Raw genomic sequence first — 14,672 nt, 5'->3', positions numbered from 1 at the left:
ATCCTAACGCTCAAGGTCCCGAAAACACTCCCGGGGGAAAAATATTCAAAACCTCCAGAATTTCCCCCTGATCTTACTAACTCTCAATTTATCACAAAATATTAATTCTCATTACCCAATAACCCGGTAATGCTCTAAATACCCCTTGACTCACTCCGAGTCAAGAATAAATCCCGTTGTGACTTTCCCACTAGCTTACCTCCTAGGATCGTCTTGTGCTGAGTAACCCTGGCATAACCAAATAATAATATAACACCACACACATATCACATATATGCCAAATATGCCCGAAATGGCCAAAATATGAAAATCACCCAATTACTCAAAAATGAGTTCACATGTATATTTAATACACCTAAACATGCATATTATCATTTAATAGCACAATAAATCAATTATGGCCTTCACGGCCTCCTAATCAAGGTCATAAACCTTATTAGGAAATTTGGGGCATTACAACTATCCCCTCCTTACAGCAATTTCGTCCTCGAAATTTATCTGAATTGCCGGAATATCAATTCCGCACAATTGATCCCAGTTTTCCCAGGTCACTCCCTCGACCTCACTGTTTCTGTAACATTACCTTAACTCAGGGTACACTTTGTTCCTCAAAATCTTATTCTTTCTGTTCCATATCTGGACTGGCTATTCTTCACAGGATAACTTAGCCTCAATTCCCCGATTCTCATAACTCAACTCATGAGTTTCTTCAACCCATGTCCTCAGCATGGAAATACATAATACACTATATACAACTAACAGTGCCAACGATAAGGTCGAACCAAAATCAACCCAACCAATCCTATCTAGGACTTAAACTGTTCTGCTACTCTAGAGCTCGACTTGCTCTTAACTCGTCACCCCATGATGATAATTTTTAAGGAAGATATAATCTTCTGCCTGGAGCTCTATGTTCCTACTTTCCAATTCAGTAAAACTTTTCCATTTACTCTGAGAAGTGAGCATCCAAGCTTCACCCTCTAATAATCTCAATAGTCCCCTGAACCACCTCATGATCCATATATATATTAACTCATTCATCTTATAAGATGTTATTCCAATAATAATTGGATAACCCTTTCTCTCTGATTTACCATCAGTCTGAGAGTAATAAACTGCATTGAATCCCATCTATATACTCGTCACCTTCCTTAACCTTTCCAAAACCTGGAAGTTGCAATAGAGTCTTCATCTGATAAGATAGACCTTGAGTTTCATGAAGGCGCACTATTCCTTTCTCACATAGGGATCTGAATACTGAGCTGGGTATGGCCCATGGTTTGCCATTGGCCATCCCCCATAAGGACCTACTTGATGGGCTACTTGAGCCATTTGCTGAGGCTGTGGTTGTGGCGGAGGCGGAGGTTGAGTCTGTTGTCACTGTTGCTGTAGTAATTCCTCCACTTGTTGTCGTAGTCTTGCAATTTCTGCGGTGTTGTCAACCGGCGGCGGCTGTGGTGCGCTTCGGTTAGCAGCAGTAGTGGTTGCACGCCTTCCCCTTCTTCGAACTGGAAGGGCTTCATTAGTCTCAGGAGCGACGTTGGAGGCATTGGCATTCATGCATGCAGACCTTCTGAACGACATCTTCAGCAAAAGTTCTAACAGTTGAGAACATGTTAGAACTTACCCTAATAGTGTAACATCCCCAATTTGCTAATAAGGTTTAGGACCTTGATTAGCATGCCTGGAGGGCAATAAATGAATTAACATGTTAATATATGAGTTTAAATGAATATGTGATTAGAATGCATGTTTAGGTGGAATAAATATGCATGTGGTCCCCGTTTGTTTGCTAGGGGTAAATTGGTAATTTTAGCCCATTGAGGGCATATATGTAATAATTGTGTAATATGATTAATACCACGTGTGAGTAGTGAAATTATTGTGATGCACGTGCCGAGACGGTCCTAGGGAGCTAATTAGTTTAAAAGTCACAACATGATTAAATACCCGGCTCGGGAGGAGCCTAGGGGTATTTTGGGAATTTTATAATTTGAGTTTGTGAGTTAATGGTTAATGGTAATTGAGTAACTTGAGTGACCATTGGTAATTATTGGGAGTAACAATTTTAGATGAGAAAATGGTAGATTTGTAAGAAAGGTGAAATGTCAAAAATGCCCTTGAGGTTTAGTTAGGAAATGAATTACATGGAGGGGTAAAATGGTCTTTTGGCAGGATATAGAAACCTTCAGCTGAGGGAAATGAACATTCACGATACTTTATGCTAAGTGTGACTGAAGTTAAGCTTTGGATGGCTAGAGGAACTAAGAAGGAAAAAGAAACCTAAGAACCTAGAAGGCAAAGTGGAAGAGGAAGTGAGCTGAGTTCTTTGAGGCTAGTGAAGAGCTTAAGGGTGTAAAATCAAACTCAGGCCAAGGGTTATTCAGAGGTAAGAATTTATCCCCTGTTTTGTTTAAATTTTAAGCTTGATTTTTAGAAAGTGAGTATGAAAATTGAAAGAGAGTTGTGGCTGGTTTGCATGGGAATTCAGCTTGGTAATCAAGAGGGATTGACTTGAAGCTGGAATTGGAGAGAGTTCAAAGCTGAATTATTGATTGAGGTAAGATTTCTAAGCATCTTTGAATTTTCGTTTCTGATGTGGTTTAAGAATATTGAGGCATGGTTTTCATTTTTCAAGCCTTGGCTTAAGTTTTAAAAGCTATGGTTTAAGTTTCTGAAATTTGAAACCAAAGTGTGGATTTTGGGTGTGATTGTGTGGTTGAGCTTGTTGTTGGTGTTTATAGGTTGTTAGATGGTTCATTTGTGGTCTTAAATTGGTTTTGGGGTTTGGGTATGTGTTTGGGTTGAATTGGAAGTGTTTTGGCTCGGGGAAAACGCAGGGGAAAACCCCACGGCCCTCAAAGGGTAGTGCCGCGGCGCTAGGCTATTTTCAGGACAGGGAAATTTTGCATTTTTGGGCATTTTTCCCGGGGGCTCAGGGGATGTTTCCGTTGTGTTGTTTTGGGAAATTGGAGGTCCCGAGAGTATGGGATTGGTCCCGGGAAGTGGTTTTGGATTGGTTAGTATTAAAGAGTGTTTTAAATGTGTTGTGACTAGGTTTTCGGAGAGGCTCGGGATAGAGGACCGTGCTCGTGACTTTGGTGCATTGAGAAGCTCGGGATACAGGTAAGAAAACTATAGTACCCGTAGAGCAGGGCATGGGCCCATAGTGTTGTTGCAGGGCATGATCCTAGATTTTATTACATGTTAGGGCGTAGCCTTGATTGAATTATTATATGCTTGAAGGTTGTTTGAGTTATGCTATATGTGATTATAGTAGAATGAATGACAAAGGAGCTGGGAACGGCAAGGAGTCGAGAACGGCAAAGGGCCGAGAACGGCAGTGGGGCCGGGAATAACACTTAACACATGGAGTGCTTATTGTTAGGGTGAGACCCCAATGGATACATGGGATATCCTTACGGTGAGAACCGAGACCCCAGGTTTTGGTAACGCTTCTGGGACGGCATGGCCGTTTTTGTTTAGTCTGATGGATTATCTGTTTATCTGTGGGTTATCTGATATATTGATTATTTAATATGCATATGTTATGTGCTGTATAAGTTTTCTTGCTGGGCTTCGGCTCACAGGTGCTCTGTGTTGCAGGTAAGAGGAAAGAAAAAGTCAACCAGCCATGAGTACGGAGAGCGTGAAGCGACACGTACATGTTTGGCTTGCCCGACTACTTTGGTTGGGGGCATTTTGAGAAATGGCTGTATTAAACTGTGGTTTTGATGGTTAATTATCTATAAATCTATTTTGAGTTGTAAATATTTTATAAACCATATTTTGGGATCCCAAATGTAAGACACTTGAAATTTTCAATGAAATAGAGTATTTTCAAAGATTACAACCTTGACTTTCGTTTAAGCACACTTTGGTTCTAAAAACCTCGTTTAACGAGTTAATTGCACATTTTAAACTCACTTAGTAACGGCTCTAAGGTAGTAGGGAGTTGCAAATAGGCTCTAAGGCAAAACTTAATCTAAGCAAACATAACTCGGACCTATTAATTATGACTTCTTATGAAAAATTTTATAAGCCTTCTTTTAATTAGGGTGTGTTTCTATACTTAGAAAAAAAAAAGCCATCTTTATTATTTTCTAAGTCTGTTTTTAATCATCCTATATGACTTAATTCTCAGGCTCGAAACTCATCGTTGTTCCAAAGTTAACCATATTGAGGGAGGGCTGGGGTCAGTACAATCGTTCCCACTACTATGGCCCCTATCTCTCAATATAGAACCCGATCCATTGATTTGTATCCACCCTCACTGAACTTGGTAATTATTTATTAAATTTATTAATAATTATGATTGTAAAAGAAAATCAAACTCATACATGCCATTCAAAATAACAATGATATTTATTTGGAAAAATGTTTTCAATATATACAATTATAAATGCAAAGATAATAAATAAAATAAATAACGAAAAAAATAAACTAATTTATAAATATTCTTAATTGAAAACATAAGGGCTAATACACATAATCATAACAACTACAACATAAACACTTACATTGGCAGTTAGATTTGGAGCTTGAGCGTGTGTATCAAGGAGAATTTCATGTAAATGGACCGTTACTCTGATACCAACTGTAATGACCCAACTATTTCTAAGACTTTGGACCATTAAAACTACTAGACATAGCTACTATTTCGATACAAACATAAGAAATAACATGCCTTTATTGAAAACCCAAAATATAAGAAATAACATGTCTTTATTAAAAATGTAAAATAAAATGTGATATAGTATGGGATCCCATTGTTTACAAAACATAAAACATAGCTTTAAAAACAAGTTCAAAAAAATTGAATGCAGAATTACAAAAGAGACATATTTCAAAAGACTAAAATAAACGCCATCCTCGATCGACATGCAGCCCATCCATTCCATTCATCCTCAACACACATGCCATGCTACCAAGAATCCTTCCGCCTCCATAATCATTTCCTACATCACACTAAAATAAAGGAACGAGCCTAATGCCCAACAAGGAAAATCTACTAAAAACAAAACATACATCGTAAACATAGGCATAAAACTACATCAAATACTATAAAAGAACATAAGACTATCTAAAACATATATCATATATCATAAGCATACACTATAAAATATATGGCTACAAAAAAATCTATTACAATTGCCATCATACATCTTGGGGCTTGCTAGCTAGGCAATCATATGCCCATAATTCTATAGGGCTAGTTATCTAAACAAGTCATATAAATTTATGGGGCTTGTTATCTAAACAAATCATATGCCCAAGGAATATACTATTGGGACTTATTATCTAAACAAGTTATTTGTTATCTAAACAAATTATATGCTTGTTATCTAAACAAAACATATACCCAAGAACTAAAACATATCATAACATAAACATATATCATAGCATATCATATCATAACATAACATAACATATAAGCACATAAAATCTACCCTATTTTCCTTACCCACATCGGGATATGAGAACAAGGACGGGATTTGGAACACTCCTAAAACCAACAATACAAATGGTGAATATTTCTAAAGAATAAAGAATGAATGTGGAAACTAAACCATCAAGAAGAAACTTACCAAGAAAGAACTTAAGTTTCAAGAACCTAATCAAGAACCAATAACGAAAGTTAGGATCTGAATAAAAGGAACTAAAGAAAACGAAAGAGTTTTAAAGAATTAGACTTAAAGAATAGTAGTACCTTAGTCGACCTTATGAATTGGTCTAACTCCAATACCGAAATACACTAAACCTCACTTCCCAAATATTTTATAAAGCTTAAGAATGATAAAGCTTTTTCCCAACCCAAGTGTTTATCACTCTATGGTAGTACTAGCACCTTGGACTCTGATCACAGCTGAAGAGTGAGGAGAATGGCTGGGTTCTAAGTCCTATTTATAGAGTTCTAGGAGTAAAAATCTTCTTTTTGGCTTTGAATAAAAATAATGAATTTAATTGAAAATATTTGAATATTCGTCAGTCAAAGGCTTAGGACTCGGTCAAATCATTCAGAGGTAGGTGTAAGGAGTCAAAGCTTGTTTTAAAAAATAAAAAAAATAAAAAAATAGAATCATAACTTCTAACTTCCTAAATCTCGTAACTCTAAACTCACCTGTAGTAAAATCAACATAAATAGAGCTGTAGGACTCTGATTTAGACCATTTTTATACCGTTAGAAAGATAATTAAATTATCTACAACTTTCTAGAAATACTATTTTTCAAAATTCATAATATAACTGGGTAAAAAATAGGTCTGAAGTTTCAATACCTTAAAGTTAAGGGAAAATCTATTTAATTATCTAAATAACAACCTAATCCACAAATTTCTTAACTAACCATAAAATAACAAACTCTAATTCCCTAATAATCATGCTTATCACAAGTGTCATATTCTTATTGACTCTATCTAAACCGTGAGCCAAGACTCAACAAGAAAACTCATTACTGCTACTACTACTACTACCACCCGTGAGCCAAGGCTCAACAAGAAAACTTATTACTGCTACTGCTACTACTACTACTACTACTACTACTACTACTGCTGCTGCTACTAAACCTTAGGTTATACTACTACTGCTACTGCTACTGCTACCGCTACTGCTAGTGCTACTGCTACCGCTACTGCTACTGCTACTGCTACTGCTACTGCTACTACTGTGACAGTCATAATCCCGTGATCCGTAAGGGGAAAGACCGGGTAAGCTGTGCAATCCCATACCGCTTGGGGAAGTCCAAGTGTGATGATTCTAAGACTGTGTAGGTATGGGACTACACAGTTGAAGAGGGCTTAAATGGATTGATGGGTACTACCTATATCAACAAGATGCATCTTCTTTTCGGTAGCCCATCACTTGAGAACTCCAAAGTTAAGCGTGCTTGACCTAGGGTAATCTAGGGATGGGTGACCTCCTGGGAAGTTTTCCTAGGAAGCATGTGAGTGAGGACAAAGCACGCTGAAAAGACTCGTGTTGGTTTGTAGGGCCAGTCGTCATTCCAGAAAGCAGCCATAGTGACGTGGGGCGTCACAACTACTACTGCTACTACTACTACTACTACCACCCGTGAGCCAAGGCTCAACAAGAAAACTCATTACTGCTACTACTGCTGCTGCTACTACTACTACTACTACTACCCGTGAGCCAAGGCTCAACAAGAAAACTCATTACTGTATGTATATAATATCAATGGATGATTCTGATAATCATACTGGGGCTTGTAGCCATAAACAAATAAGTGATATCAAGATTCTAGTAATCATGCTGGGGCGTGTAACTCTAATAAGACAATATCAAGATTCTAGTAATCAGCTGGGGCGTGTAGCCCTAATAAGATAATATCAAGATTCTAGTAATCATGTTGGGGCGTGTAGACCTAATCAGATAAGTGACTGATGGGTGAGTCACGAACTTGGGCTCCACACCCTTAGCCATGTGACGATGCAGTCACGTGAGCCTTTTTGGTCCTGGCTGTAAGTAACTAGCCTTTAGACTAGACAAGCGCTTTTGTTTTCATCGAACTTAAGGTCGGTCAAGCATTTCATGCTTATGCTGATAATGCTTATATGTCGATTAGATCTAATCTTTTCAGCTTGTGTTAAACACGCTAATACCGTTCTTGACTCATAAGCCAATACCATACGACCAGTGCTCAGTACTACCGCCGAACTTGACTAATGAGTCACAACTTCACAATCAATACTGACACCATTATTGTTTCTGACTAATAAGTCAGTGCCATTCACAGATAAGCAAGATTGCTAAGCATTTACAATGCAATCAATGTCCACATATGGAGCACTCAACATGCCTCATCAATAATTATGCATATCACATACTGGGTGCAGTTTTCTTATCCCTGGTTTGAGCGAGAAATGAGTTAAAAACGACTCTTGAGAACAATCAATCATTTGATCCTTTAGCGGTCACCTAATCATAACCAAATATGGAATTCCATCAATAAAATCAATAATAAAAAGTTTATGATCTAAACCTAAATTCGATCCGGAACCTTAAGAATTGAAACCCCGAACATATGCACCTAAAATATGTACCAAAACATTACATTTAGTAATGTATAGTAATGTAGTACTATTTTGAAAGATTGAATCATTAAATAAATATGATTGAATAGATTAAAATGTCACGCCTCTCTTTTGTAATGTTATACCTATCAAAACTCTTTCTAAAATGATATGACAATTAATTAATAGTCATATTTGGATATCAATACTCAATAAAGTAGTGGCCTAGTGGGATGAAATTTACATGTTTTCTATAACGAGCTATATTATTAGGGGCATGGTGCAAAATGACCCTTAATGTTGTGTGAAAGTAAGTAAATGTCCATGTTTTTAATTTTGTAGTAAAATAGCCTAATCATCTATTTAATATCACATATTACCAAATACACCCTTTAACCAATTACTATTTTATTCTAAATATTTTAATATTATGGTATATGTATATTAGTTTTGTTTAATTAGTTTTTATTTTAAAGTTATTTTGATTTTTTTTTCGTTTTTTATGGGTTGTTGAATGATATACCATATCACAAAATATATATACTGAGTTGAAAAATAATATACCATCAAAACTTACAAAATTATAACTAAAAAATGTATCTACTATGCTAACAAAGTTATATACTACCATTAAAATGCATATACCATGATACAAAATTATATATTACCACTATGTATAATAAAATAGAAATTAAATATCACAAAAAAAAAAAATTATATACCATACCACAAAAAACATATACACTAATTGGAAAATAATATACCAACAACCTATAAAAAACTTAAAAAATCAATATAACTTTAAAATAAAAACTAATTAAACAAAACTAATATACATATACCACTATATTAAAGTCATACAGTCCTAAATAAATAAATAAATTATAAAAAAGAGCAATTTAGGTAATCAATAATGTAAAATGGTCATTTATCTACAATTTTAAAAATGAGGACATTAGCTTCTTGATGGCTTTATTTTGGGTCATTTCCTATAATTTCTCATATTTATTCATAGCTACAGTTATATGCGCATCTAAATATTTATCATAATATAATAATATCTAAAAACAATTGCTAGTTATTAATTGTAACATTCATTACCATTCAAGATTAATTTTAATCTTCCCATTCATACTGGTGATGATGGATTTGGTTAACCACTAACTAATTTAATAAATCAATATGCTCCTGTACAGTTTCAGTCGCACAAACAAAAGGAAAAATGTACTGCTATATTAAATTTGACCGAACAAAATTAATTAATTAAATGAAGATGAGTATGATAATATGATTATTGAAGTTACTTGATGGTTAACCTACCTTATCAGCTGGGATGGTATACACCAAATCTCAGAAAACAATGCTGATGTAATGATTTTGGATAATTGTTGAGAAAATTTAACCCCGTTGTTGTTATTTTTCAGTTGTCCAGATAGCTTATTTGTGATAAAATATTACTATGACCCTTTCTAATTAAGATGACTTTGAATTGCGTATGTATAAACTAGAAGAGTATTTAAAATATATATATATATATTTATATGCATATCATTTGATAGACCATATAGCTAATTTAATTCCCTAAAAGAAACATTTTTTTAATAATAGATTAGTCGGTATTCATTAATTGTTATTGGTGGGTGGGAGTGGGGTTAGTTAATTTGAAGGATTTTGTTGAAATATAACATTGATATAAAAACTCAAATTTACATGGTTATATGCTTCCCACATTATTGTGTTGTTATGCGAGGCTTGTTCCGTCACTTTCATGGACTAAAGGATATTAATTGCGCTACAAAATATGATAAGAAAGAAGGGATAAAACGGGTTTTATAAGAAGAAAAAAAAAAGAAAGAAGGAAAGGGCACCCATAAATAAAGTGCAATAACATCTAATAATAAATAAAATCATTATAAGACCTTTTCTTTTTGACAAAAAAAAAATTATTATAAGACTTAACCCTTACAACACAGCATCACCTCTGAAATCATTTCGCCATGACAGCCTCTCAACCCCAAGTAGACGTGATGGCCAGTTTATATATACCAGACCAGAGCTCAAAAGTGTAACTTTCCCAATTGTTTATCCTTTTCTTTCTTTTTCCAAAATTAAAATTCGAACATTGTTTACTTTAAAGTACTACTTTTTTTTCTCACTTTTTTCTTTTACGAATAAATTATTGTTAATGTTTTTGGTTACTGAAATGGGGTTAAAGAAAAACGAAATCCGACAAATTTAAATATAAAGAAAAAGTTTGTGAGGAGGAATACATAATATGATATAAAAATATAGTGGTGGTGGTGCAATGATTTTGGTAGGTTCTAGCTGCAAGCGCAAGGGGTTGAGTCTAATCTACTTAACGAACATCATAGCAAAAGGTAACTTTTTATTATTTATTATTATGATATAAATTATAGATCTGGATTTGCATTTACACCCTTCTCGTTTCTATATGTCAAAACATACAACGTCGTTTTAGTTGTACTAAATCATAATAATGGTATTTAGTTGCTACCATTTACGTTAGGCCTTCACTTTAAGAAATTGAAAGTCCTTTTTTTTTATGAAAAAAAAGTTGAAAGTTCAGCTTGGTATATGTTAGTAATTATGAATGTGTTACCTTTTGTATACTATTATCATAAGTTTGGCTTTAATTTTTTGTTTAAAGAATTAAACCACGTTAAAAACCGAAATTATTGAAGTGATAAATACATTTATATAAGCTAGCTATCATGGAAGTTTCTTTATTAAGGAAAATAATTGTATTGTGAAGAGTTCAGAAGAAGAAAAAATGCTAAAAGATTTCTTTTATACTTTCTTGGCATACTTTCGTTAAGTTATTTCACGTAAATTTAATAATATTTATGAAATATTTAAATAAAGACTATTTGTTACGTATTTAGATTAGAGAATATAAAATTCTTCAGTACGCTTTTTGAAAAGAAAAAAATGTTTAAGATAATTAGTAATTACCTTCTTTGATGTTTAAGGTGGATCCCCACCTCGTTGAAAAAAAATGGTTTAATTATTAAGAGAAAGTGATTGTTATTTACAAAAGTTAATCTATATATATATATAAGAGTTTTTAGGAAATTATGTCACTATTTTTATTTTCTTATTTAATCTAACTTTTTATTTATTTTCTATTTTCTAAATATCTAAATATTTAAAAATATCAATATATAAAATTAAAACTTTTCACACTTTTTTTACAAAAAATTAATTTAATTGCACATTAGTTTAAATTTAATTATACATTAGTATAAATTGTGTATGTATACAAGAGTTTTAAATATAATTAAGTATGATAGTCTTATTTCTAAAAAAATATTTATTATTTCTAAAAGAATGATTCAAACAGTTAATCAGCTAAAATAAAATGTTTAAAATGATGTGAATCCTTACAGAAAAATATAAATTATATAAATTTATATAATTTGATTTTTATAAATTTTTTTTAACTTTTTGAATAAATACATGGTCTAAAGGTAATTTTTAAAAATAAAGTGTCAAAATGAGTAATCATATTTCTATTCTTATTTTTAAAATTTTGACAAAATACTAGGTCTAAAGTAAATTTTTAGAAATAAATTATCCAGATGGGTAATTACTCAAAAAATATTTTATTATTCACAATTTTTCGAAAATCTAGTAAAAACTTGCTATTCAATGAATATGATCATTAAAAAAAACTATGGTTAAGATATTCTCACATTTTTATGTACGAAACATATTGTCCTAGTAGGATAAAAATAAATCTCAACTACACAATCTCAGAGAAAATATATATATATTACAAAAGACTTTGGCGCAGTTATGTGTTTTTAGTTAAGATATAAAGCAGTTTTAAATTTGAGAAGAATAATAAAAAAATTATTTTCTTAATTTTAGTAATCGTGGGGTTGGATTAGCTCAACTCAAAATCTCTCCTTTTTATTTATTTATTAAATTTTAAATATTTGTAAACAAACATGCCTCTGCCTCTGTTTCAAATTACGATGTTACCCCTGATTATAAAAAAATTTGACAAAGCCAAAAGTCACTCGTCAATAACTCATGTTTCCTTTTTTTTGAGCTCTGAGACTGCCTCTGATCCTTCTTCGGTTCTCTACGGACCATCCTATGATAACCACCGACGCAATCCTATAGAGCCCACGGTAGCTCCTTCAATCAGCATTGGGGGAAGCCTCAAAACTCCATTGGAGCTCTCTGGGAAACCTTTGGAATTTGAGTTTAGTTCATTTTTGAAACTCTTCGTCTGAAAAAAAAAATGATTCAGCTACTATTCACGGTGGTGTTGTCGGAGATGGCGATGATAATTTTGATGTCGTTCAAAACCCCTTTGCGGAAGCTTGTAATCATGGGCTTAGATCGGGTGAAGCGTGGCCGTGGGCCTATAATGGTGAAGACCGTTGCGGCGACGGTCTTTGTTTTGGTCGCTTCGAGCGTCTACAGCATGATTAAGATCCAGAAGCGTTGGATCGACGAAGGTGCCTCTAATCCCACCGATCAGGTCCTCATGTCTAAATACCTTCTTGAAGCCACTCTCATGGGTATATTTCAATTTCACCATCTATATTAATCTAATTATTAATTTTTTGTTCTGGGTATTCATCGTCCTTGAAATTGAACATAATTAGTAAATTGACTTCTAGAATTTAAATTTGTTGGTTTTTAGTGAATGGCCTTAATTTATGTGTTTGATATTTTGGTGATTTAGATCGAAATGTGTTTGATTTGATGAATATTGTTTTGTGTTTTTTTTTCGTCAAGAACAATGTTTTGCTGATCTTGCTAAATAATAGAGATGATATTTTTTTTTGCTAAGATCACTGTTTCATTCTATCTGACTTGCAAAACAAGTTATCTGTAATTTTCTTGATCTAGTTGATTTGTTTCTGGAATTTTATTTCTTATGTGTTGAGCATTATAATTAGGGATCTAATTGTGATTACGGTGAGTGATATGAATTCATTGTTTGCACTTTTATGCATATTGAAGAGTTATAATTAAGTTCTTTGTTATCCAACATGGAACTTGATTCACTCTGTTACTGGCTGTAAAACAGAACCTGTCTTATCTCCCTTTAATACCCTTTCTTACCATATCTTTCATTTGATGAAGAAATTTAAGTAGTAGTTTGTAAAATTGCTGTGTTGTGTTATGTGGCCTGTTGAATTGAGTTTGTTTGTTTGTTTTTGTTTTTGTTTTGTTTTTTTAAACCACAACGCTGGATTAAAATCAACACTGTTTTCATATTACATTGTAGGAGTAAGTCATATTTCTACATAATAAAAATACAAGGATTCAGAAGTTACATATGATTCATTATCTCCAGGACATCGTTGTAACTTGAATGCCTTATCATTATTATACTTTTACTAATTTTGACCATAGATCCATTAGTTTAGTTCTTTTGGGTACTGAGCCTTGAGAAGTGTTATTATTTGCTCTTAGACTGTTTCATTTCTGTTGCTTGAAATTTGAATTTGTTCTAAATTCTGTGCAACTACTTGCAGTGTCCGCACTCTTCCTTGTTCTCATGATAGATAGAGTACACCACTACATTAGAGAACTTCGCATACGAAGAAAGACTATGGAGGCTGTTAAGAAACAGAACCAAGGATTTGAGGATGCCAAAGCTAGTGGTTTTGACGAGATCAAAGCCAAGGAGGAAGAGATGGTGACCCTGCGGGAAAAGCTCAAGGAGCTAGAATCTGATATTGAGACGAAGAAAAAGGATGTACATGCTGCAGAAGCTAATGCAGTTGCTTTAAGGAAACAATCAGAAGGGTTCCTTCTCGAGTATGATCGTTTACTGGAAGAAAACCAAAATTTACGCAACCGTTTACGAGCTTTGGATCAAAGCTTGTCACGTTCGGGTAGCAAGAAAAATACTTGAGAAAAAAAGGAAATACTGACTTCTTGAAAATTATCTTTCTTTTCGAACCCTCCCTCCCCCTCTGAAATTGTTACGTTTTATAGTATTGGTTGTGCGTTCAATGATGGATTGATTGATTAGATTTCAGTTTTCATCTATGCGTCATTGTAAGTGTGGAGAAATTAAAGGAACACAGAGAAAATAGGGCTTTTACTTTTTTGTGTTCAATTTAACCTGAGTTGGAAATGAAGTAGAATATTGGATCAATTGTAGAATATAGAAAGGTTCTACTGCTTATATTGGTATGTTTGTGGACACACTGTTATTTCATGTAAAGTCAGACTAAATACCGAATGATTATTCTTAATACCAACTAATATTTCATGACCTGTTTGCTATTACAAACCTGTTTTCCCCTTTCCCGCTTTCTAACATCTATATGTAATTTTAAAGTATTGCCACACCCTAGCATGAATGTGATCTTTAACAGAAAAGGGAGTTAAAAAGAAAGTTCTTTGTAAGCGTTACTTCCCATCATCACCAGCCAATGATGAACTAGACGAACTCACTCTACGGTCGTTTAACCCAAGTTCTTACTAATTTTTTCTTCATTAAGTTATTAGTAAAACTCAGAAGTGGAATGCCTTCAGCACAAAAGACTCTTGCTGTTAATCGCTGTGAGCATCATCAGCCCAAGAAAGACGAACATTGAAAGCATTGACAACGCAAGCATTAACAGAGAAGCCATGTGACCTTTCTCT

The 14,672-nt window shown here is 33.8% G+C and overlaps 1 protein-coding gene across 1 annotated transcript; it reads left to right on the top strand.

The window, feature by feature from the left end:
* The first annotated feature begins 12,072 nt into the window (after positions 1 to 12,072).
* On the top strand, positions 12,073 to 14,300 carry LOC133794889 (uncharacterized). Its single transcript, XM_062232328.1, has 2 exons — positions 12,073 to 12,583; positions 13,550 to 14,300. The coding sequence occupies exons 1-2, from the start codon at positions 12,301 to 12,303 to the stop codon at positions 13,930 to 13,932; spliced, it is 666 nt and encodes a 221-aa protein (XP_062088312.1). The 5' UTR covers positions 12,073 to 12,300; the 3' UTR covers positions 13,933 to 14,300.
* The last annotated feature ends 372 nt before the right edge of the window (positions 14,301 to 14,672 follow it).

Source organism: Humulus lupulus, chromosome 8 (assembly GCF_963169125.1).
Source record: "Humulus lupulus chromosome 8, drHumLupu1.1, whole genome shotgun sequence".
Taxonomy (NCBI): domain Eukaryota; kingdom Viridiplantae; phylum Streptophyta; class Magnoliopsida; order Rosales; family Cannabaceae; genus Humulus; species Humulus lupulus.
Note: the sequence above shows the minus strand (reverse complement) of the source record. Positions and strands in the feature narration are given on the sequence as shown.